The sequence below is a fragment of the Hypanus sabinus genome, chromosome 17, assembly GCF_030144855.1.
Source record: "Hypanus sabinus isolate sHypSab1 chromosome 17, sHypSab1.hap1, whole genome shotgun sequence".
NCBI lineage: Eukaryota > Metazoa > Chordata > Chondrichthyes > Myliobatiformes > Dasyatidae > Hypanus > Hypanus sabinus.
The window spans coordinates 25420094-25443572 of record NC_082722.1 but is presented as its reverse complement, the minus strand read 5'-3'; the positions used below and the strand labels follow the sequence as shown (position 1 = coordinate 25443572).

Genomic DNA, 23479 nt, shown 5'->3' with positions numbered 1-23479 from the left:
GTTGACTCGAATCACTAACTCTGCATCTCTTCTTGGATGCACCCTCACTTGTAGAGTATTTCCAGTATTTTCTGTTTGAATACTTCCTCACTTCCTCTGGATAAACATCGGTGCACCCCCCCCCCCCCCCTTCAGCGATCCATTTCTTCTTGCCCTGGGTTTTCTGTCATCATCCCTGGTAATTTTTCCTATTAATATCCTACTAGAGAAAGACAAGGCCTAAATTCCCTAAAGCAAAGACAAAATAGTAGGTACATAGTGTCGGGGTGACATGATAGCATAGCGGTTTGCACAGCCATCACAGATTGGGGTTCAATTCCTACCCCCTTTCTCTCTGTGGCCATATGGGTTTCCTTTGGGGTGCTCTAGCTTCATCCCCAATTCCAAAGGTGGGTGATTAGATTTAGTGAGTTGTGGCATGCTATGTTGGCACTAGAAGCATAGTGACACTTGCTGGTTGCCCAGCACAATCCTTGTTGATTTGATTTGATGCAAATGATTCATTTCACTATCTGTTTTGACCCACATGTGACAATAAATCTAATTGTTAATCTTGAACTGAAATGAACAATTTTCAATACCTCAGCTGCTGTGTCACCACACTGTCATAACTTAGTTATTACTTGACTTGATTTATAGTTTGAACATTTAACTATTAGAAGCTTTGACAATCACCATATTTCCTTCTTATCTCAAGATGCAACCCTGTATAAATTTCTGCTCCTATTTCCATTTAAATCTCACCATCTAATTATGGATATTGTAGAACTTCATTGTCCCCTCATCCTCTGCCTGTCGATGCAATGTGTGGATCACTGTACACTAGGAAGCGCCCAAGTTCTAAGTTTAAACTCTTTGGACATTATTTCATTCTCCTCACTCCACCACCCTTCACCGTTTTCCTTTCAGCCAAACACTTTGCTATGTTTCATGGTGAAGTCTGGAGTGGAGGGTAAGAGTTGGCATAATTGAGAAATGAGGGGTACAGACAGGGTAGACTGCAGGGAACTTTTCCCCACTTCAGACATAATTAAGATTAGAGGACAAAAATTCAAAGTAAGAAGGGGAGGGGTCAGTGGGGGGGGGGGGGGGAGGGGGTCCAGTATCACCCAGAGAAAGATGAGTGCATGGAATGCATGGCTGGAGAGAATGGTGGAAGCACAGTGATGAACAGCATCTAAAAACTGTCCAAATGAGCACTTGAATCACCTAGAGAGAGGAAGCAGTGGGCCAAGAGCTGGAAAATAGGATTTATACAGATGAATCCTCAGTGGACATACTAGTCTCCTTCCATGGTACATGTCTCCCATGGCTCTATGTTCCATAATCAAAGTTGATCTTATAAGAAAGATTTTCAAAACACCTTTCTAATTCATTCCAGCATACGTTCACTGCCTCCTGACCCTAGAAGCACATAAGTAATTAAAAGTATTCCGGTAATTTGTATACACGTATAATCTGTGTAGGCACGTAATGACACGCTTTCATTCCATTTGAAACAGAATTAGAAATTAGCTATTCATTACCAAATGGTAACCACAGGTACTGAAATTCGTAGAATGCTTTTTGCTTTATTACTTCTAATCAAAAGACAACCAGTCTCTTACCTTTGAAGGTAGTTCCTTTGCTTTAGATTCAAACAAGTGTTCTAGCTTAGTAGTGTCCACAGTTACTTTATCTAAGGAAGACCAGACTGTTCCCCGGCCAAATTTACAGCTCCTGAAAGGGCGTTCTGGTTGCCTTAGTTCCTTCCAGAAGAGCTTAACAGTTTTTCTCTTCTTTGTAAATGCAGAGTCTGCTCCCTGGGGTGATGACAAACTGGAAGGTGGGGGTGGAGGAGGGGCAGGAGGGGCAGGAGGGCTAGGAACTAATCCGAAAGATGGTGGTGGTGGTGGCGGTAGCGGTGGTGGAGGTGGAGGTGACAGACACCCGGGAGGTGCAGGGGGTAGTGGGGGAGGTGGAACCATTGAGCTACCAAGTGATGGAACAGCTTGCTTATCAACCACGTCAGAGTCTGCATCCAAAACATCTACGTCCTCCTCATCTCGTAGGTCTGTAAAGTCTAAATCTTTGATCTTCAGCTTTCTTGGACTTGCTTCAAGCTGATCCCACATGTATTCAGAGTCCTTCTTCAATGGCATAATTATAGGAGTTTTCTCTACATTTTTCTCATTCAGTTCAGCCTCAATACTAAACTGTTGCTTCAAAGTCTTGATCTGAGGTTCAGCAAATTTCTCCAAAGTGGCTTTTACATTCCCAGCAATGCTTTCAGTGATGGGTTTCTTTTGACTTTCCTCATTCTGATGGATGTCCTGCTTGGAAAAGCGTTCCATCAAACTTGCTGTGGATTCCATCAAAGCCTCCTCTGCAAGTTTCTTCTCACTTGCAGTAGAGACCTCCTCCTGGGTTACCTTCGAGCTGCTGGCCTTGGTTTTGGCATATAACATGTCCAGCATAAACTTCTTGTCACTGGAGATAGCACTGCACTGCTCCAGGCTGGACTGGCGGATAAGGCATTGACCTGCTGCCAAACAAAAGAAATCATAGTAAGAGACCTATAATGTTCATGAGCAAGCAAAGCATTTTGAAGAAAACAGTGGACACTTGCTTAAAGTTTCAAACTGAAAACAAACAAATTGAGGATGACGGTAAAACAATAACTTTTGCTTACTTCTGTGGTGGCTGACATTGGAACAAACTCCTGAATTTCCACATGCCACCATTTTGAAGTCAAGGAAGAAAAATAATGCTGCTCATCAGAATAGCAGAAGTAATGTGGAAGCGCTGCTACATGTCCTACCCTCTGCACTGCGTAGTGCGCAAAGTGAGGGAAAACTAAACAAAGTACAACATTTGTTTTGCACTAAGCAAGAACATGACCATCTGATCTAAACAATTTACATACTTTTTAACATAAACTTCAAATTACATGTAATTTACTTTCCCCAAGCTAGGGAGTAGCAACTAAGTGTATTGCCTGGCAAATATCCAAGACGTTTCTTGATCATATCAAAAACCTCTTAGAATTTTCAAAAAGCAACAAGTCTCCTTACTTAATTAACAAAAGAAAGTAAAGGCAAGACCAATGAAGGGGTGGGAAATCATTGATCTAAAACTTGATCAAAAGATTTATCTTTGCAGAAGTAACTTTCCACATTGTTTATTGAGGAATGTAGGCCCTTTCCGTTTGTGAGACTGTTATTAGCAGATGGGCCTGCAGTATGCTCTTGGGGAATAAACGGATACAAAAAGATGCAATCTTTCTTGCCTGTCTCATTATTGCCCGCCTGTCTGTCTTCTCTCTCTTCCCTCTCCAACGTACTGCTGGTCGAGGAGCTGCTGGAGGCTGAGCAAGTTTCTCTTTCATTTAGCGCTTCATTCTGTTGTTCCTTTTCACTTAGTGCCTCGACTGTTAGAGAGAAGAATGATTCAAATTATCGAACTTCTTTTATAACTCTGCATATATTTTCAGGAACAGTCATATCTTCCACAGTTAACAGTATGAAAAAATCCTCAGTTGTCATAAACACATGCAAGCCTACATCCTGATATTTCACAATAGTTCAATAAGCCCAGAAACAGAACTCAAAATTTATTCATCTAACCAACTACTGAAATAGCTCTTGATCAAACCAGCATAAATATCCAGTTCTGAGTCATTCTGTCTAACATGTTTCCCAGGTTAGATGACTAGTCTTGGCTTTCAGCTAGACTTAGTTGTGATAACAGCTGGGGTGTAAGAGTATACCTTCAGACCACCAGTATCGTGTAAGAAAAGTAAACCAACTGCAGATGACATGAAACACAGAAATTAGTGTAAACATTCAGCACAGCATCTGTGGAAATAATTAACCTTGTAAGTTACAGATGTACAATTGATACATGTTGGTACCAATGACATAGTCAGGAAGAGGGATGAGGTCCTGAAGTGTGAGTTTCGGGAACTAGACAGAAGGCAGAAGAACAGGACCTCAAGGGTGGCCTTCTCAGAATTGCTGCCAGTGCTATGTGATAGTGATAGTAAGAAATGGAGGAGATGGCAGTTGAATGCGTGGCTGAGGAGTTGGTGCAGGGGTCAGGGTTTTAGATTTTTGGATCATTAGGACCTCTTCTGAGGAAGGTGGGACCTGTACAGATTGGATGGGTTGCACCTGAACTCGAGGGGGAGCAATATCCTTGCGGGTAGGTTTGCTAGCATGGTTCGGGTGGGTTTAAACTAATTCGCAAGGGGAATGGGACCTGGAGCGATAGAGCAGTGAAAAAAGTGCATGGAGTAAAGCCAGATCTAACATATAGAGAGAGGCTTTGAGGAAAGAGAAGCAGAATAAAGGGTGTAAAGGTAGTAAGGTAGAAGGGCTAAAGTGTGTGTACTTCAATGCAAGAAGCATCAGGAACAAAGGTGATGAACTGAGAGCTTGGATACATACATGGAATTATGATGTAATGGCCATTACAGAGACTTGGCTGGCACCAGGGCAGGAATGGATTCTCAATATTCCTGGATTTCAGTGCTTTAAAAGGGATGGGGGGGGGAGGGGGGAAGGGGAGGAGGGGTGGCATTACTGGTCAGGGATACTATTGCAGCTACAGAAAGGGTGGGTAATGTAGCAGGATCCTATTTTGAGTCAGTATGGGTGGAAGTCAGGAACAGGAAGGGAGCAGTTACTGTACTAGGGGTATTCTATAGGCCCCCTGGAAGCAGCACAGATACTGAGGAGCAGATTGGGAAGCAGATTTTGGAAAGGTGCAAAAGTAACTGGGTTGTTTATCATGGGTGACTTTAACGTCCCTAATATTGATTGGAACCTGATTAGTTCCACGGGTTTAGATGGGGCAGAGTTTCTTAAGTGTGTCCAGGACGGATTCCTGTCACAGTATGTTGACAGGCCAATGAGGGGGAATGCCACACTAGATCTAGTATTAGGTAACAAACCAGGTCAGGTCACAGATTTCTCAGTGGGTGAGCATCTGGGGGACAGTGATCACTGCTCCCTGACCTTTAGCATTATCAAGGAAAAGGACAGAATCAGAGAGGACAGGAGAATTTTTAATTGGGGAAGGGCAAATTATGAGGCTATATGGCTAGAACTTGCAGGTGTGAATTGGGATGATTTTTTTGCAGGGAAATGTACTATGGACATGTGGTCAATGTTTAAGGATCTCTTGCAGGATGTTAGGGATAAATTTGTCCTGGTGAGGAAGATAAAGAATGGTAGGGTGAAGGAAGCATGGGTGACAAGTGAGGTGGACAATCTAGTCAGATGGAAGAAGGCAGCGTACATGAGGTTTAGGAAGCAAGGATCAGATGGGTCTATTCAGGAATATAGGGTAGCAAGAAAGCAGCTTAAGAAGGGGCTGAGAAGAGCAAGAAGGGGGCATGAGAAGGCCTTGGCGAGTAGGGTAAAGGAAAACCCCAAGGCATTCTTCAATTATGTGAAGAACAAAAGGATGACAGGAGTGAAGGTAGGACCAATTAGAGATAGAAGTGGGAAGATGTGCCTGGAGGCTGTGGAAGTGAGCGAGGTCCTTAATGAATACTCCTCTTTGGTATTCACCACTGAGAGGGAACTTGATGACGATGAGGACAATATGAGTGAGGTTGATGTTCTGGAGCATGTTGATATTAAGGGAGAGGAGGTGTTGGAGTTGTTAAAATACGTTAGGACGGTTAAGTCTCCGGGGCCTGACAGAATATTCCGCAGGCTGCTCCACGAGGCAAGGGAAGAGACTGCTGAACCTCTGGCTAGGATCTTTATGTCCTCGTTGTCCACGGGAATGGTACCGGAGGATTGGAGGGAGGCGAATGTTGTCCCCTTGTTCAAAAAAGGTAGTAGGGATGGTCTGGGTAATTATAGACCAGTGAGCCTCACGTCTGTGGTGGGAAAGCTGTTGGAAAAGATTCTTAGAGATTGGATCTGAGGGCATTTAGAGAATCATGGTCTGATCAGGGACAGTCAACATGGCTTTATGAAGGGCAGATCATGTCTAACAAGCCTGATAAGAGTTCTTTGAGGAGGCGACCAGGCATATAGATGAGGGTAGTGCAGTGGATGTGATCTACATGGATTTTAGTAAGACATTTGACAAGGTTCCACACTGTTGGCTTATTCAGATAGTCAGAAGGCATGGGATCCAGGGAAGTTTGGCCAGGTGCATTCAGAATTGGCTTGCCTGCAGAAGGCAGAGGATCATGGTGGAGGGAGTACATTCAGATTGGAGGGTTGTGACTAGTGGTGTCCCACAAGGATTTGTTCTGGGACCTCTACTTTCATGATTTTTATTAACGACCTGGATGTGGGGTAGAAGGGTGGGCTGGCAAGTTTGCAGATGACACAAAGGTTGGTGGTATTGTAGATAGTGTAGAAGATTGTCGAAGATTGCAGAGAGACATTGATAGGATGCAGAAGTGGGCTGAGAAGTGGCAGATGGAGTTCAATCTGGAGAAGTGTGAGGTGGTACACTTTGGAAGGACAAACTCCAAGGCAGAGTACAAAGTAAATGGCAGGATACTTGGTAGTGTGGAGGAGCAGAGGGATCTGGGGGTACATGTCCACAGATCCCTGAAAGTTGCCTTACAGGTAGATAGGGTAGTTAAGAAAGCTTAGGGGTGTTAGCTTTCATAAATTGAGGGATAGAGTTTAAGAGACATGATATAATGATGCAGCTCTATAAAACTCTGGTTAGGCCACACTTGGAGTACTGTATCCAGTTCTGGTCGCCTATGGAAGGACGTGGAAGGACTGGAAAGGGTATAGAGGAGATTTACCAGAATGCTGCCTGGTTTAGAGAGTATGGATTATGATCAGAGATTAAGGGAGCTAGGGCTTTACTCTTTGGAGAGAAGGAGAATGAGAGGAGACATGATAGAGTTGTACAAGATATTAAGAGGAATAAATAGAGTAGACAGCCAGCGCGTCTTCCCCTGGGCACCACTGCTCAGTACAAGAGGACATGGCTTTAAGGTAAGAGGAGGGAAGTTCAAAGGGGATATTAGAGGAAGGTTTTTCACTCAGAGAGTGGTTGGTGCGTGGAATGCACTGCCTGAGTCAGTGGTGGAGGCAGAAACACTAGTGAAGCTTAAGAGACTACTAGACAGGTATATGGAGGAATTTAAGTTGGGGGATTATATGGAAGGCAGGGTTTGAGAGTTGGTACAACATTGTGGGCCGAAGGGCCTGTAATGTGCTGTTACTATTCTATGTTCTATGTTGTTCTATCACAAGGAATCAAGTTAGTTGAAGATGCAGAACTCAATATTGAATCCAAACCACTGGGTCTGGGCCATCCTTGTGGAATAAACACAGGTGCAATGCAAAGCACTCACCCAATCTTTGACTGGCTTCTCCAATGTGAACTAGGAAGTTAATCTGGGACCTGGATCATGGAAAGGAAGGAGATGAAAGGACTAATGTTGCATCTCCAGTGGATGGAAGGGAAAATGCTCTCAGAAAGATGCTGGTTAGAGAGAATGGAAGAATTGACCAGCGAGTCCAGTTTTTACTTGACCACAACAATTACAATTCCTCAAATGTGGCAGTAGGGTGTGCAACTCCTGCCTGTTAACCACAATGCTACTGCACAGTTCTAACCACGTAATCTCCTGAAGGAAATTATTATGACCTTGTAAATGGTAATTGGACAGATTGCAGGATTTCTGAAACAGAAAAATTAGGAAATTTATTGTCCCTATCTGTAAAGGATAAAGATAGAATGTAACCATTAATTTTTATCTAGACTTAACATGATTTACACAAACATTTCCAAGGTTCCAAAAGGAAACACTGGAGATTCTGCTGATGCTGGAAATCTAGAATAACGCATACAAAATGCTGGAGGAATTCAACAAATCAGGCAGCATCTATGGAGAGGAATCAACAGTCAACGTTTCTATTTACTCTTGTTTTTTCTCTCTCGCCTTAAAACCTATCACTTTCTTCTTCTCTGTGTCAAACTCTGACTTGTGAAATTATTAATATTGCCTATCATGAGTCACTTCACACAAAATGCTGGAGGATCTCAGCAAGCCAGGCAGTAATTATGGAAAAGAGTACAGTTGACATTTCAGACTGAGGCCCTTCAGCAGACCTACATTTTGTGCGTGTTGCTTGTTATCCAACATCCACAGATTTTCTCATTTGAGTCACTTCAGTATGTTGGAGGTGCAAGTATTGTTGCTGATTCTTCCACATGGCAAAGCCAAGCTGAAACCTCCACCATTTGTTTTCAGTTACCAATGGACTCCATTACTTTGGTGAACATTTGCATTGTTTAACCTACTTATTATGTCACCATTAATAACTTGAATCTTCAGCAGATTTTCATTTGGAGTATCGGAAAGACATAACAGTTGCAAAAGTTGCCTTCTGTTTTCTGCCATACGTCATCTCCATGGGCCGAGTAAACCTTGGGTGCATGTTAGCCCCCTGATTGGATCTTATGGTGACATTGCCTGCTTATGGAAAGTAACTTAGGCACCAAAACTCATGGATTAATAAGGTTGAGTGGGTGAGGTAAGTGTAAAGGTGCAGAAGGCTGGTCAACAACATGTTAGAAAATCCATACACCGTATATCTTGTATACAACCAGCAACCTCAATGTAATTGACCATCACATTTATAAGTGGCAAAACATTGACACTGATACCATTAGATCCTCCCTGGATTCTCAGTTCTTTGGTCATAAAGGGTTTCAGCACTGTTTTTTTGGGGGGCTGGCAATCTTGATTTCTTCTTAGCATCTTCTTTCACTAACTCATGCCCTTGGAAGGTTATTATTAAATCCTAGTAAGGATGATTTTACTAACATTAGCACTTATAGTTTCATTAGTATTATCTCCAACTTTCCCTAACATTTTTCTCTAAATTGCACTTAGTGTTTCCTAAATGTTCAAATGGATCTTGCAGAGAATAAAATCTTTATGAAGCTCTAATATGTTATTTTTCAACTGTTCTCTGACAAAGTTTATCATGCTTGTTACCATGAAGAGGTATTTAGACGTTCACCATAGCTGGAATGTAACTCTTGTATGACCCTTAAACTTGTCCTATCTGTTGCCATGGCTTATACTTACAAATTTACAAGTGCAAAGCAAATACATTACTGTTTGTGAGCGTGGGGAGATATTAAGGTATGAATGTCTGGAGAGAGAATCAGATAATGCTGTTTCTATTAATACACATAGAACATAGCACAGTACAGCTCAGCAACAGGCCATTCAGCCCACAATGTTGTGCTGGACCAACTAAAAAGCAAATCAAAAACAGCCAAACACAAATCCCTCCTACCTACATGGTCCATATGCCTCCGTCTCTCTTACATCCATGTGCCCATCCAAACATCTCATAAAAGCCTCTAATGTATTTGCTTCTACCACCATACCAGGCAGTGCATTCCAGGCATCCACCACTCTCTGAGTAATAAACTTACCCCTCGATGACAATCTCACATTCAAAGCATGCCCTCTGGTATTAAACATTTCAACCCTGGGGAACAGTTACTCTTTGTCCACTCTATCTATGCCTCCTATAATCTTATAAACCTCTATCAGATCTCCCTTCATTTCCGAGTCCATAGAAATCAACCCAAATTTTTCCAGCCTCTTCTGATAGCACATGCCCTTGAAACCAGACAGAATCCTGGTAAACCTCTTCTGCACCCTCTCCAAAGCCTCAACATCCATCCTATAGTGGGGTGACCAGAACTGTACACAATACTCCAGATGAGGCCTAACTAGAGTCCCATACAGTTTCAACGTAACCTCCTGGCTTTTGAACTCAATGTCTTGACTAATGAAATGTTTGCTTTTATAAACCTTCTTAACCACCTTATCGACTTGTGTAGCCACTTTCAAGGAGCTATGAACTTGGATCCCAAGATCTCTCTGCTCAGCCACACTGTAAAGGATCTTGCCCAGTGTACAGAACAGTGTACTGTCTCCTTGCATTTGCCCTACTGAGGTGCAACTCCTCATATTTATCTGGGTTAAACTTCATCTGCCATTTCTCTGCCCATATCTGCAACAGATCTATAGTATATCACACCTTATTCTTTGCCAGTCTTCTACACTATCCACAACTCCACCAATCTTGGTATCATCCATAAATTTACTAACCCATCCACCTACATTTTCATCCAGGTCATCTATATACATTACAAACAGCATAAGTCCCAGCACAGACTTGTGGAACTCCACTAATTACAGATCTCCAGCTCAATAAGTCCCTTCAACCACTACTACCCTCTGTCATTCTATGCACAAGCCAATTCTGAATCCAAACAGATAATTTGCCACAGACCTCATGCATCTTAATCTTCTGGATTAGCCTCCCAAGAGGAACTTTGTCAAACACCTTACTAAAATCCAGGCAACACCTGCTGCCAAACCCTCATCAATCTCTCTCAACACCTTGTCAAAAAACTCAATTAATTTGGTAACACACAACCTGCCATGCACAAAGCCATGCTGGCTCTTCCTAATTAGGCAATGGGTTTCCAAATGTTCATATATCCTCTCCTTAAGAACTTTCTCCAGCAATTTGTTTACAACTGATGTGAGACTCACTGGTCTATAGTTCCCAAGATCTTCCCTTCTTCTCTTCTTAATAGAGGTACATCATTAGCCACTTGCCAGTCCTCCGGGGCCTTGCCTATGGCTAGACAGGACATAAAGGTAGTGGTCAAAGGCCCAGCAATGTCGTCTCTTGCCTCCTTCAATAACGTGGTGTAATTCTCATCAGGACTTGGGCAGTTATCCACCTTAATACTCATTAGAAGACCCAACACTTCCTCCCCCTTGACCCCTAAATGCCCCAACACATTTATACACTCAGCACTGATCTCCTGGTCCTCCATATGTTTTTCTTTGATAAATTCTGAAGCAAAGTACTCTTTAAGTGCTTTACTCACATTCTCTGCATCTAAGCAAATGTTCCCCCTTTACCCTTGAGTGGTCTCACCCTCTTCCTAGTTATCCTCTTGCCCTTGATGTGTGTATAGAATGCCTTGGTGTATAGAACACCTTCATCCTACTTCCCAAGAACTTTTCATGGCCCCTCTTGGCTTTCCTAATTCCCTTTAGTTCTTTTCTGGCTTCTTTATACTCCTCATGTACCTTGTTTGATTCTAGCTTCTGAAGATTTACATACTTTTCCATTCATTTTTTGACTAAATTCATCAGCTCTCCAGACATCCAATATTTTCTTGTCTTTCAGATCCCAATGCTTCCTTCTAACAGGAACATACCTTTCCTGTACTCTGTGCAATGGATCTTTAAACAACCTCCACATGGCTGATGTGGACTTGATAGAGAAAATGTGGACTTGATAATTGTTCCCGATTAACCCAGTTCCTGCCTAATGCCCTTGTATTTTGCCCTACTCCAATTTAAAGCAAGGATCATAACTATCATTGCATATAGCTATCCTGAAATTCATGCAGTTAAAAGTAATTCTTTCCCACACCATCCCCGCCACGGAAGAGTGATGTTTCGTAGCAACCATTTCTGAATTGCTCTGCATCGTTCTGGTAATAAGCAAATGTGCTCCTGACATACAAGGAAAAATGCCCCCAAATCTAGCTCTTTTGGATTTTGCAGGATAAGTTGGGTCACACTGTTCTAAGGAGATCATTGTTGGGCTCTCCCAGGACAACTGGATTATCCCAGTCCTCACTTAAGGTAAGACCTTACTTAACTCGAATTATCTCTCAAATTTCCTACCAACCTTTGCTGGCCTACCCCACAAGACTGGGGCCCCAATCTTCTAAATTCTTCTTACTCACAAATGCCTGAACCTATCAACTCCCACTTCCTAACTTCAGAATACAAGAAGCCTTCCATCTCCACTTCCATAGAGTCACAGAGCAGAGTCAGACTTAGCAGACTCATCCTCTAGAATGAGATGCATCTTTCTGAAGGTTAAGATTACACATCAATGCATCATTGAGCATTGAACATTCACAATAAAGTTCCAGTCAGTCACCATGACATGCAGCATCTCCAGGATTTCCCAAGCTATCGTTGAGGGTTGAGTTCATGGAAATGGGCTTGTTAGAAATTCCAAAATTCCTCTCTCTACTCCATGTCATCTTTCTCCATTCCCTTCGCTTCCTTGGATCCAGTACAAAATAAGAATGGATTAGGCAGTCGTGACTTGGCAATCTGAGACCATTTCCTTAAAAAGCCTGTAGCTGGCACAGGTACTTGTGTAAAGTGGAACAGCAGCCACTGACTGTGCTCCAGAGGTGTTCAGGTGAATTGTTCTTGGTAGACACTAATCATACAGTTCAGAGGGAAGTGATAGAGGTGCCTTTTCCTGACTAGAGGTCCGTGACCACTGGAGTTCTGCAAGGATCAGTGCTGAAAACTTCTGGTCGCAACATACATTAATGATCTGGATGTAAATGCAGGAGGTCTGTAAATTTTCAGATAATGCTGAACGTAGTGGAGCTGCAGACGAGGGTTGTCAAACGATGCAAGGGGATGCAGATCAGTTCGAAATTTGGGTGGAAAAATGAGCCTGATTCAGACAGTGTAAGGTTTTGCATTTTTGGGAGGTCAAAGGCAAGAGGAAGATAATGCAGTAAAGGGCAAGACCTTTACAAGAATTTACAGAGAGATCCTGAAGTGCAAGTCAATTCTCTCTGAAAGTGGCAGCCCAAGTCAGAATCAGAATCAGGTTTATTATCACTGACATGAACTATTCCACAAGATGGTAAAAAAATATGGCATACTTACCTTCATCAATTGGAGCATTTAGTATACAAGTTGGGAAGTTATTTGTGGTTGTTTAATACTTCAGTTAGGCTACATTTGGATATTGTGAATAGTTCTGGTCACCCCATTACAAGAGGAGAGAAATGCTTTGGAGAAGATGCAGAAGAGTTTCACCAGGACATTGGTGAATTAACCATCAGGAGAGGTTGGACAAATTTGAGTTGTTTTCTCCGGAATATCAAAGACTGATAGATGACTGAATAGAAGTATATAAAATCACAAGAGACAGAAATAGACAGTCTTTTTCCCAAGAAGAGAATGTTTAATACTGGAGGGCATAGGCTTAAGGTGAGAGGGTGAATGTTTACAGGAGATTTGTGAGGGAAGTGTTTTTGAAACACAGAGTGGTAGGTACCTCAAACACACTGCCAGGGATGACGGTAGAAGTAGATAGAACAGTAACGTTTAAGAGTAATTTAGACAAACACTTGAACAGGCAGAGAAAGACGAATTCAGACTACGTACATTCAGATGAGACTAATTAATCTGACATCATGGTCAGTACAGATACCGTGAAGCATAGAGCCTGTCCCTGTGCTTACTTTTCCTATGTTCAATAATTCACGCCAGTACATTACACTCAATCCATGTGCTTCAATTACGTTTTGTTAGTCTTTTGGGTGGCATCAACAAAGGCCTCTGAAAAAACAAACTCATATACACAGGTTCCCTTAACTACTCTGCTAGTTATAATGTCAAAAAAAAACAGGTTTGTCGAACATTATTTTCCTTTCATAAATCCAAACTGACCCTGCATTGGCCTTTGGTATTTTCCAATTGTCCTGTAGCCACTTCCATAGTATAATAGACCCTTCTTGTGATGTCAGTTGAACTGGTCTAATTCAAGGTAACATATCAGGCTACCAGATCTGATTAAATTATATCAGCAGAAGTGGGCAACTTACCATCAGGGGTTCTGACTGTGAACGTAGACATCACATGAGGTGACTGCTGCTTGTTGGCATCCCTCTCTTTTTGCGATGCAGCAAGATTTTCTAAAAAGCGATTTCTGAAAGAGTTATAGCAGCAACTCAGCAGATATTCAAGCAGCCCCAAAACTACTTTGGCAACCTGGACTTGATTGAAGTTCCAAAAACTTCACACCACACTACACCAAACATGCAGTTAAAGAAATTAATCATTCACAAATCACTTTTTGTTTGGATATTTCAAACATCAATACCGCTAACCTCATTTTCAGCTCACATTCAAGTGCAAGCGGGGAAGGGGGGAAGCTGGTCCATTAAGATCAAACGGAAAATATCACCCAGATTGAAAAATCAATATCACCATCACACACTCATCATGGCCCAACCACCATTGCATAATTCCTGTAAAGATATTCCAGTTATTATAGGCCAGTCACATACTAATTCACTGGTAGGGCAGGCTGGTTTCTAAAAATACTGATTGTCAATAACATTATACATGAATTGAAACCACTAATATAATTGATTAAGTTCCAGTGTTTACTATTAAAAGCTCAACATGTGTTTAGCTTTTGCAATATAGAAATTGATACCATTTTTAGATATGAAGCACCAACCAGCCCAAGTGTAAAGAAGACTTGTCCAGTCATCAATGAGTAAAGTTGTTACTCTGTTGGAATTAGATCAGCTCAAGTAGCCCAGCCTTGCTTGATCTTGTACAGCCTATAATAATATCACTCCATAATCTAGGACAAATTGCAAAGCAAACCTTGTGCAGCTCACACACACAAAAATTCCATTCCTCACCCAATACTTACTCATATTTTTTGAGAACTGGCTTATCCCTAATAGGAATCCACTCAGCCCTGAGAAAAAGACCATTTTCAAGAGGCATTGTCATTAGATACCCGATAGTAAATCAGTAGTGATGCTGAGAAATGTAAATGTTTACAGCTTAAGATATCAATAACATGTTTTAATTGTTCTAACAATAAATGAAAGCTTCCTTGAAGTAAGTGATAAAGTTTTGTAAAAGCTGTGCACCCTAGATATGGAACCATTTATTGGTGTCAGAGTGTAGAATAATCTCAATGTGGAAATGCATCAAACCTCATCTCAACAGGAAGCAATATTCACTGTGTGTCTGCCTCCTTCCACTCCACCATCTTGTTGACACAATATCAGCCATGGTCATAAGGGTCTGTTTTCAAAAAATGGATCAGCGCTCACCATTGCCTTTATCGTCTTATCCAGTGTGAAGTTATGATGAGACAATGGAAATGGTTACACATCCATTTCACCTTACCAAAAATTTGCAGCTTTCTTCAATGCCTGAATACAATGTTATGCCAACTGCACCCTATTGAACTCTAATCTCAGTTTTTAGCTTCACATTTGGCCTTTTTGCCAAATTCACGAATTTCACCAGTGCATATTGTCTCTTACCATTAGTGAAAATCTCACTTACATCGTTGGCTTGATTTCCCCAGTGCCCTCTCCATTGTTTCATCAGCTGCATACTGTTTAAAAAAAAACGCTCACCCTCAGCTTTGCTTCCTTAACCCTATCCTGTCCTTGGACCTATTTCACCCATCACCTGTGTACTTGTCCCCACTTCCCACTGCTCCTCTCCTGTGCATACAACATTGATCCAGGTTTCCACCAATTTCCTCTTTCATTTTCAAATTCCCCATTGCCAACATCCTCCAAAAAAAAACAGCTGAATGATTCACTGTGGGTTTTTTCAAATTACCTAAATACATTCTTAATTTTCTGTATGTACTATGTACTTGGTAACATGGAAAGGATTTATTAAAATGATTCATATCTAAGATGGGGACTTCACTGCAAGCCTAACATTTATTGCTCTTCTAATTATCCTTGAAATGAGTAGCTTGCTAGTTAATTTCGAACGCCAGTTAAAAGCCAAACATATTACTGTAGGTTGGTCTGAAGTAACATACAAGATTTCCATGCCTGGGCTTCACTGGTGAACCAATGGGCTTTCACAACAACCTAAATCTACAAGAAGAGCATTCGCAGATATTTATGCCCTATTTATTAAATTCAACATCTGCCATATAAACTCAATGCTAAATCATTAGTCTAGACGTCTGAACTAGTATATAAATGTAACCATAATGCTAATGTGCCCCAATTATTGCAGGCGGAAGTTAAGTACATTTTAGTCAAAATATATTTCTTAAACTTTCATCTGAAATCACTTTGCTTGTTTAAGTCAACTTTATTGTCCACCAGGAGCTCTAAAAATTGATACTCACCAAGACACCAGGTGTCATTTGGTGAAGATGACAAGAGAAACCAAGGTTTTGTAAATGGTTAGCGGTGTGTATTTAATATTCCAGTAATATTTAATATTGTAAATATAATGTTTGATGAAGCATTCTTTGTTTACATAATGTTATGGGTTAAATGTAAGAAATACGTGAGTGGTAAACGTCATTATGCCACCGTGTCATGAGTACATGCCGCACAGAGAGAGAAACTACAGTAAAACAAGGCAGACATGTTATCCCGGGCTCCAATGTTTTTCTTTTGATTAGTTTCTGGAATTACAGAACATAACTGTGAGTAACGACAATGAACTTAGAGCACCAACTGGTTGGCATTATATCGAAAAAAGTGAGGGTAAAGGCAATATAAAGGCAAACCTGTTAAGTCCAACATAACGTTAGGGCTTTTGTGAGAGCAGAATCCAATTCAATAATACAAAGAGCCAACTCACTGCAACAGATCTTAAACATCATTTAAAGCTGAATACCAGCTTACACTTTGCTCAATAGGAATACTCATACTTCAGACTGATCGATGAAGTGGGTAATTGGAATGCAAAATCTACAATTAACTGTCTAGAATCAGAGAACTTGAAACAACAACAGCACCTTTAATGTTGCAAAAGAAAATTGTACTTTAGAAAAAGCCTCAATTATTTCCCTTAATTTTAAGGATTCCTTCTGTGTTGTGATGAACCCTTAGCATCTGAAGTGACAAAAGAAAAATTGTAGCTTCATGCATTGTGGAAAAATCTCAAATAACATTTAGCTGTGGAAATTTCTATCTGTTACTGGGATTGTGGATATTTAAAACTTCGCCTTAATCCCAGTTACTCCAGTTCTATTGTAACAGTAAAACGAACCTTAAAATGCTCTAAACAGATGATATCTAAATTCCTTCTAATTCAGCTGACTTACTTGAAAATACTTCTTTCTCCAGGGCCCACCTTCACAGTTTTCTTTTCTGAGGATATGTTCAACAGATCTGACTTATTAAATGAAGAAGACACATTTTGCACAGCAGGCCTGTGGACAGAGGAAAGATAGATCTTTAAACATACATGCTTTGTCATAATATTTTCTAGACATGGTAGATAAAGTACCACGGTGATCTCACTGGCTAAGATCTGAACCAGGATCATCAGAGTCTACAGAGTGAACCATTTCCTGCCAATTTCTAATCTTTAAAATCAACCTGGTACTCCTCTCCAGTGTCTAGAATATTACAATACCCAGGAACTATTCATGCAAGAAGTGATTCTTACCTGTAACAGGCTTTGGAAAGACTAATTCAGAATTAAGTATAAGAAAATACATGAAGGGGATAATGTATGTTATCTGTTAATCTTCAGTTTTAGTATGTAGCAAACAATAATTTTGCATGTAATTTTTATGTACAACTTAATATAATAGTGATTCTTCAATTAGGGGCACTTTTGACTACTTGAAATTCTGAAAAATGGAATTTCTTGAAACTCTGTTCTGTTTATTTTACAACCTTTATTTTAGGCTCTGCAATGAAGACCAAATCTTGGCATTGATCAACCTTTAAGAGAACTTTTATATTTTAAGATGTTTTTGCAGAGTTTTCACAGTGGAGTGTCATTGCCATCACACCATCAAAATAGTGAATGTAATTTAAAATGAAACGACAAAGATTTAAGGTCAATGCTGCAAATTAAAAACCATAGAACATAGAAATCTACAGCACATTACAGGCCTTCTGGCCCACAATGTTGTGCTGACCACGTAGCCTACTCTGGAGGCTGCCTAGAATTTCCCTAGTGCATAGCCCTCTATTTTTCTAAGCTTCATGTACCTATCTAAGAGGCTCTTAAAATACCCTATTGTATCTGCTTCCAGCACCGCCGCCAGCAGTACATTCCACGCACTTACCGCTCTCTGTGTGAAAAATTTACCCTGACATTCCCTTGGTACCTATTTCCAAACACCTTAAAACTACGCCCCCTCATGTTAGCCATTTCAGCCCTGGGAAAAAGCCTCTGGCTATCCACATGATCAATACCACTCATCATTCTTATACACCTCTATCAGGTCACCTCTCATCCTCCGTTGCTCCAAGCAGAAAAAGCCAAGTATACTCAGCCTACTTTCATACGGTTCACCCTCCATCCAGACAACACCCTTGTAAACTCTCCTCTGCACTCTCTCTATAGTATCCACATCCTTCCTGTAGTGAGATGACCAGAACTGAACACAGTACCGTGTAATTTAATAAATTTGTTTTAACTCATTTCAAGTACATTCAGAATATATTTTGACATATTTTCTTAAGCATGTCAATGTTTTCCTTGGCTAAAAAACACAATATTTGTTTACTAATTAGACTATTGGGAATTTTAACCCTTTCTGACAGAATGCTGCTTTTGGTATCAGAGCATTTGACTCCAGCAAATGAGTTCAGACCAATATTACGAAACAAAACTTCATTTCCCATCAAAATATGCAGAGATGGTAATGACAAAATAGTTTTGATATTGACAATGGTTTTGGATTAACATTAGCTCCAACACTTACAATTGTAAACATATCCTTACAGTCTGTACTATTTATCAAAATTCCATTAAGAGATTACAGTTTTTAGGGAACTTCTTAAAAAAATTTTCACATGAAACATGAACACAGGCACCCCAGCTAAACTAGGCTTTGTCTAGACTTGGTAAAAAAAAACAATAATGCTTACAAAACATCTGCCTAACCCTCCCCAACTCTGGAATAAGCAGCAACTCAAATTTGAAACAAATTATGGAGATCATTATTTTTCAACTGCCCATAAGAGAGAACCTTTTTTAACACTGACAAAACACTTAGTCAACTCTCTACACACTTCTTTTCTGCACACATTCACAGGAATCTCAACAACTCTGAAAAAAGCAACACTTGAAATTTAAAGCACCTCCTTATGGTTTTGATTAGTGCACAGGTGTAGCCTCAGGAAGATGGAGGTCATTCTGTTCTTGTTGCTGGCCTATTGGAGATACTGGTGGGGTATTCTCTGCTATAAAACTTTGTACTACCTATCATTTCTTATCAGCAGCCCTTCTGTTTCTTTGATTAACTCTCCACTGTCAACTCTTCAATCTCTGTTCCTGCTTTGGTAATTGTGAGATGATCATAATTTTCCTGTTTCCCTTTTTTTTGTATCTCTCTTTTTCTCTTTCAAAGTACTGCTGATATTTCGCTGGGTCTTCCTTAATTGTGTCTCTGTATTTTTTTTGATCAGTCGGCTGATGCTTTTGGGGCCATCTTGACCACTTCATCGCCAGTTTTGTGATGGTAAAGACATGTGATGTTATTGACATTTCTCACTTTTTAAAGAAAAAGTTGGTTAAGTCTCACACTTGCTAACTCAACTGCATTGCTTGCTTGTCAATGTAATTTAAATATATAGAAATAAAGTGGTTATTTATTTCTTAGTAAAAACACTCGAACAGTAACTCATTTGATAATGATGTGACAAACATACTCTCAGATCATGAGGTATAAGTCTTTAAATTACTCACATTTCTGGATATCAAAATGTCAGTCTCCTGTCATAACGGCCACATGCTCCCCTGCTACTCTCATTTCCATGGCAACCATATAAGCAGCTGTTTGAAAAATCTTGATGGTTTTCTAAAATGTGTCATATGTTGGTAATGACAGAACTGCCAGGGATAGTGTTTTTTTGTCATAAAAAATGTATAAATTGCATAAAAAATATCCCACATGAATGTGATGTATGATTAAAAGGTCCTGTGAGAAAATGTGAACTAAAAGTTTCATGGATTTAATACTTGCTATTTCTTTATTTTTAAGACAAGATTACACAGTCTGGGTAGAGGACGCCTAGAATAGTGAAATTCTGGCATATTCAAGTTGTTAATTCACTTAAAAATTAAGAAAGTATAATTTATGAAGCATACTGAAAAAAGTTTAGAGTTACTATTACCTAACTTTTAAAACTACAGCACTCGTTTTTGTAAAAACTATTTTCTTCTTGAAAATCTACCCTAGGGACACCAGTTTGCCTACTTAAAGAATCACCCATAAGCTGATGAACTCCAGTTAAATGCTTAACAGTCTGGCTTTGAAAAGACATATTTTAAGGATATAACTAACAGTTCAGGAATTTAGAACTACAATTTTAAAATGATCCTGAAACTTAATGTAGTAAAGTGGAATCTGAAATGTTGGATCATCAAAAATGGTCAGTGGGAATAAATGTCTCAATCTGAAACAGATGCTGGAAACACACGCAAAATGCTGGGGAACTCAGCAGGCCAGGCAGCACCTACGAAAAGAGTCAAACTTTTGGGCTGAGACCCTTCATCAGGACTGGAGAGAAAAAGATAAAAAGTCAGGTCTTACTGGATAAAATGCAAGCCAAACAAAACACTACTTTTACTCAGTAACTGTGTTGCTGATATGATTGGGTCAGTAATTTTGATCAGGTTGTATCGAGTTTGTCCACAGAACAATGATCAGAGGTTCATTATGGTTCTCAAATTCTGCTGCATAAAAAGCACTCCCATTTGCTCAAGTCAGATTCCATGCATTTATTTCTTGTAACCATCTAGCCCCTTATGCCAGTCTGAGGCAGGGAGAGGGGCACTTTGATGGACATGAGGATCCAATCGCAATATTTTAAGAGAAGTCTGGATGATTACAGGGATGAGAGGGATATTGGGAGGGGGGCAGCGCTCTGAATAGGACTAGGCTGAATAACAGTTCAGCATGGACTAGATGGGCTGAAGGGCCTGTTTCTGGCTGCAGCGCTTTTTGAGTTGATGATAAGGTCAAAAGTATCTGTTAGAGAGTCAGAACAGGAAATACGGAACTGCTTAGAGTGTGGAAATTAAGTCTCCAGTTCTTGAAAAACCATGGGAAATGAGAGGCAGTTGAAAGAACTTGCCATTAAAGCCAACTCTTTACACAATTTTAAATAACATAATTATAGCTGGGCTTTTATAACAGTAATTCAATTCATTAAACAACAGCATTTAAAAATGCATCTCCTTTTTCAACAATACTTGAAAATCAACAAAGTGGTTCCTCACAAAGAGTTGACCTTTGAACCTGTGACCATCACAAATACAATCAGGACTATTAAACCAATTTCCGGAGATAATATTTACCATTGTTCTTCACTGATAATAAGCCATTCAAGTGTCTGAACTGAGAGAACAAAAGTTAAGACAAACCTGGTGGGATTTGGGGAGTTCTCATCTGCTGCTTGACTAACAACCCTAGGTCTTGATGGAAAGATGAAAGAGGTTGCTACATAATGGCTGACGAAGGAGCGTTCCCTAGTCAAAGGACAGAGCTGTAAAAGAATGATCTAGGCAAAGAGCAGCTGGAAAAGTGATCATGTTAACATTGCATGACATGTTTGGTAAGTTGCAAGCTATACATGCCACAAAGTTGTTAAATAGCTTAATGAAAGCATGAGAGGCAAAGGCATTGATATGCAATGGAAATGTAAAAATCAGCATTACATGAAGATTTAAAAGCTTTATGCAAGTAATTCTGATACTAAAAGGTGGGACAGAAGCTTTACATAAGTGCAGATTTTTCTTATCAGCAATTGTAAACTTATTTTAAGATATCGGAAAGGAATTTCCACTGCATTGTTATTGTGTTGGTGATAAAATGAAAGGCGGGAGCTCTCAGCAACAGGTGTCACTATCAGAGGAAAGGAACATTAACTCAGGAATCCAATTCACAGATTAGAGCCCAGCCTATAATATCCCAACCAATGATGTCTGTGAACAATCCATCACTGTCCTAGAGTCCAGAAAGGAAAAGCCACCAAAACTGACCAAAACAAGACCAAAATTTCAGCCCAATCTTGTGAATGGCACAGGAGTTTTGAAGATGAATTTCATCATACATTATTTGAGATTAGCAAGTAAAATGCTGATCAAGGATAAAGTAATCATTAGCAAGAAAGGACCACGAAATGGATTCAGTTAAATGGACCAGACTTTCCATTATACAGAGAAGTTTCTTATAATCCAAAAGAATTCCTTTTCCCCCGTTACTTTACAGAGATTGATTGCTGACATTTTAAGCTATATTTAATATAAAACTACATCTACAGAATTTCAAAATAAAAACTTTTGAAAAGAAATATACAGTAAGAACTGGTCACATTATTGAACTAAATGCATTATGGTATGGAATGGGGAAGTGTTAGTGGCTGTTGGATTTTTGCTTTCTCAGAGACCTGATGCCTCTAAGATTCAAGTTGCTTATCCTGTTCAAAAAAACTGTCTGAATTTCAACCTTAATTCCCAATGACCTCTGGACTCAGACTAACAAAATATTTAACATGAAATGAGATTGAAATATTTTGTCGATGAATTTGGGTCAGAACATCAAGAGTGCATTAGCTGACTGTTATTTTTATATCCTTCCCTTAAAATTAAGCAATGGAACAATTAGTAGATTGACAGCCTACAACATGAGCATACATGGTTATAAATTGATGTTAAACCAATTAATGGGGTGTTACTCTTGAGAAGCTGGATAGGTTTATCAGCTCCATCACATAACAGAACCTGGGAAAAGTTGATGGCAATGAGGAGAGAATAAAATGGGATTACTGTAGGATTATCCTGAGACAACATGGACTTGTTAGGTCAAAAGATCTGTTTCCATCCAGGCATAAAATACAAGCTTGAAATTCAGGGCAAAGCAGCTTTGCAATGTTCTCCCTGCCTAATCTTCTACATGGTCCAATGTTAAAACCACTACTTCACGATTGTTGGTCTGTAAAGAGGTTACTGAGTATGGTTATTGGTTTATATCGTAGGGGAGCTGATCTCTGCTCGTGAAATAGAAGAGGGAATAAAGAACTGTGCCCCAAGCTGAGCAAATGGATACATCTAAAATTTGTAAAACAGGATGAGCTTTCACCACACTTGCTTTAGCTGGGGCTCAAGTTGTGATATTCCTGCTTTAGCTAGAGAGTGGTGGGTTTGATTCCATTTTTGAAACTGGAGTTCAAAACTTAAGCCAAGATTATGCACGGAGAACATTGCAAAGATGTTCATCTTTCTATTGGGACCTGAAGCAGAACCGTGTCACTCTCTCAGGAGGATTTAAGTAGTCTTTTGGAATTGCATTATTATTTTAACCAGATTAAGGCACAATTTTGGTTTGCCAGTTCTTCTGTGTTCTTGTCACCATTTACCATATGTTCAAACCAACATCACAAAGATGCTGTACATTATCTGGTCCTTAACACACTGCACTTTGTGCTTCCTTGCTGTTGCACTCCACAATTTGGCCACTATGTTCCTTATAACTCACAGGAATCACTGTTGAAATTCTCTGCAAGCCACCTAAGGAACGAGCAAAGTGCTGTGTAAATGCAAGTCATCACTCTTAAAAATGCAAGACAATGCATCTCATCTCAGGATGGAGTTCACAAACAGAATGCCAACTTCAAATGCCAATGGCACTGTATCATTAAACCT

At 40.1% G+C, this 23479-nt stretch overlaps 1 protein-coding gene across 4 annotated transcripts in view; it reads right to left on the bottom strand.

Moving 5' to 3' along the window:
* fhod1 (formin homology 2 domain containing 1) overlaps positions 1 to 23479 on the bottom strand; it is a 300189-nt gene that overhangs the window by 37384 nt on the left and 239326 nt on the right. For 2 of the 4 annotated variants that reach the window (XM_059992695.1, XM_059992692.1), the window contains exons 11-15: positions 16914 to 17021; positions 14520 to 14567; positions 13678 to 13781; positions 3269 to 3409; positions 1608 to 2524 (exon numbers count right to left, since the gene is read on the bottom strand). In XM_059992695.1, coding sequence (XP_059848678.1) covers positions 1608 to 2524; positions 3269 to 3409; positions 13678 to 13781; positions 14520 to 14567; positions 16914 to 17021 — 1318 coding nt within the window. The remainder of the gene's footprint in view (positions 1 to 1607; positions 2525 to 3268; positions 3410 to 13677; positions 13782 to 14519; positions 14568 to 16913; positions 17022 to 23479) is intronic. The other 2 variants (XM_059992693.1, XM_059992694.1) reach the window with 2 other exon arrangements.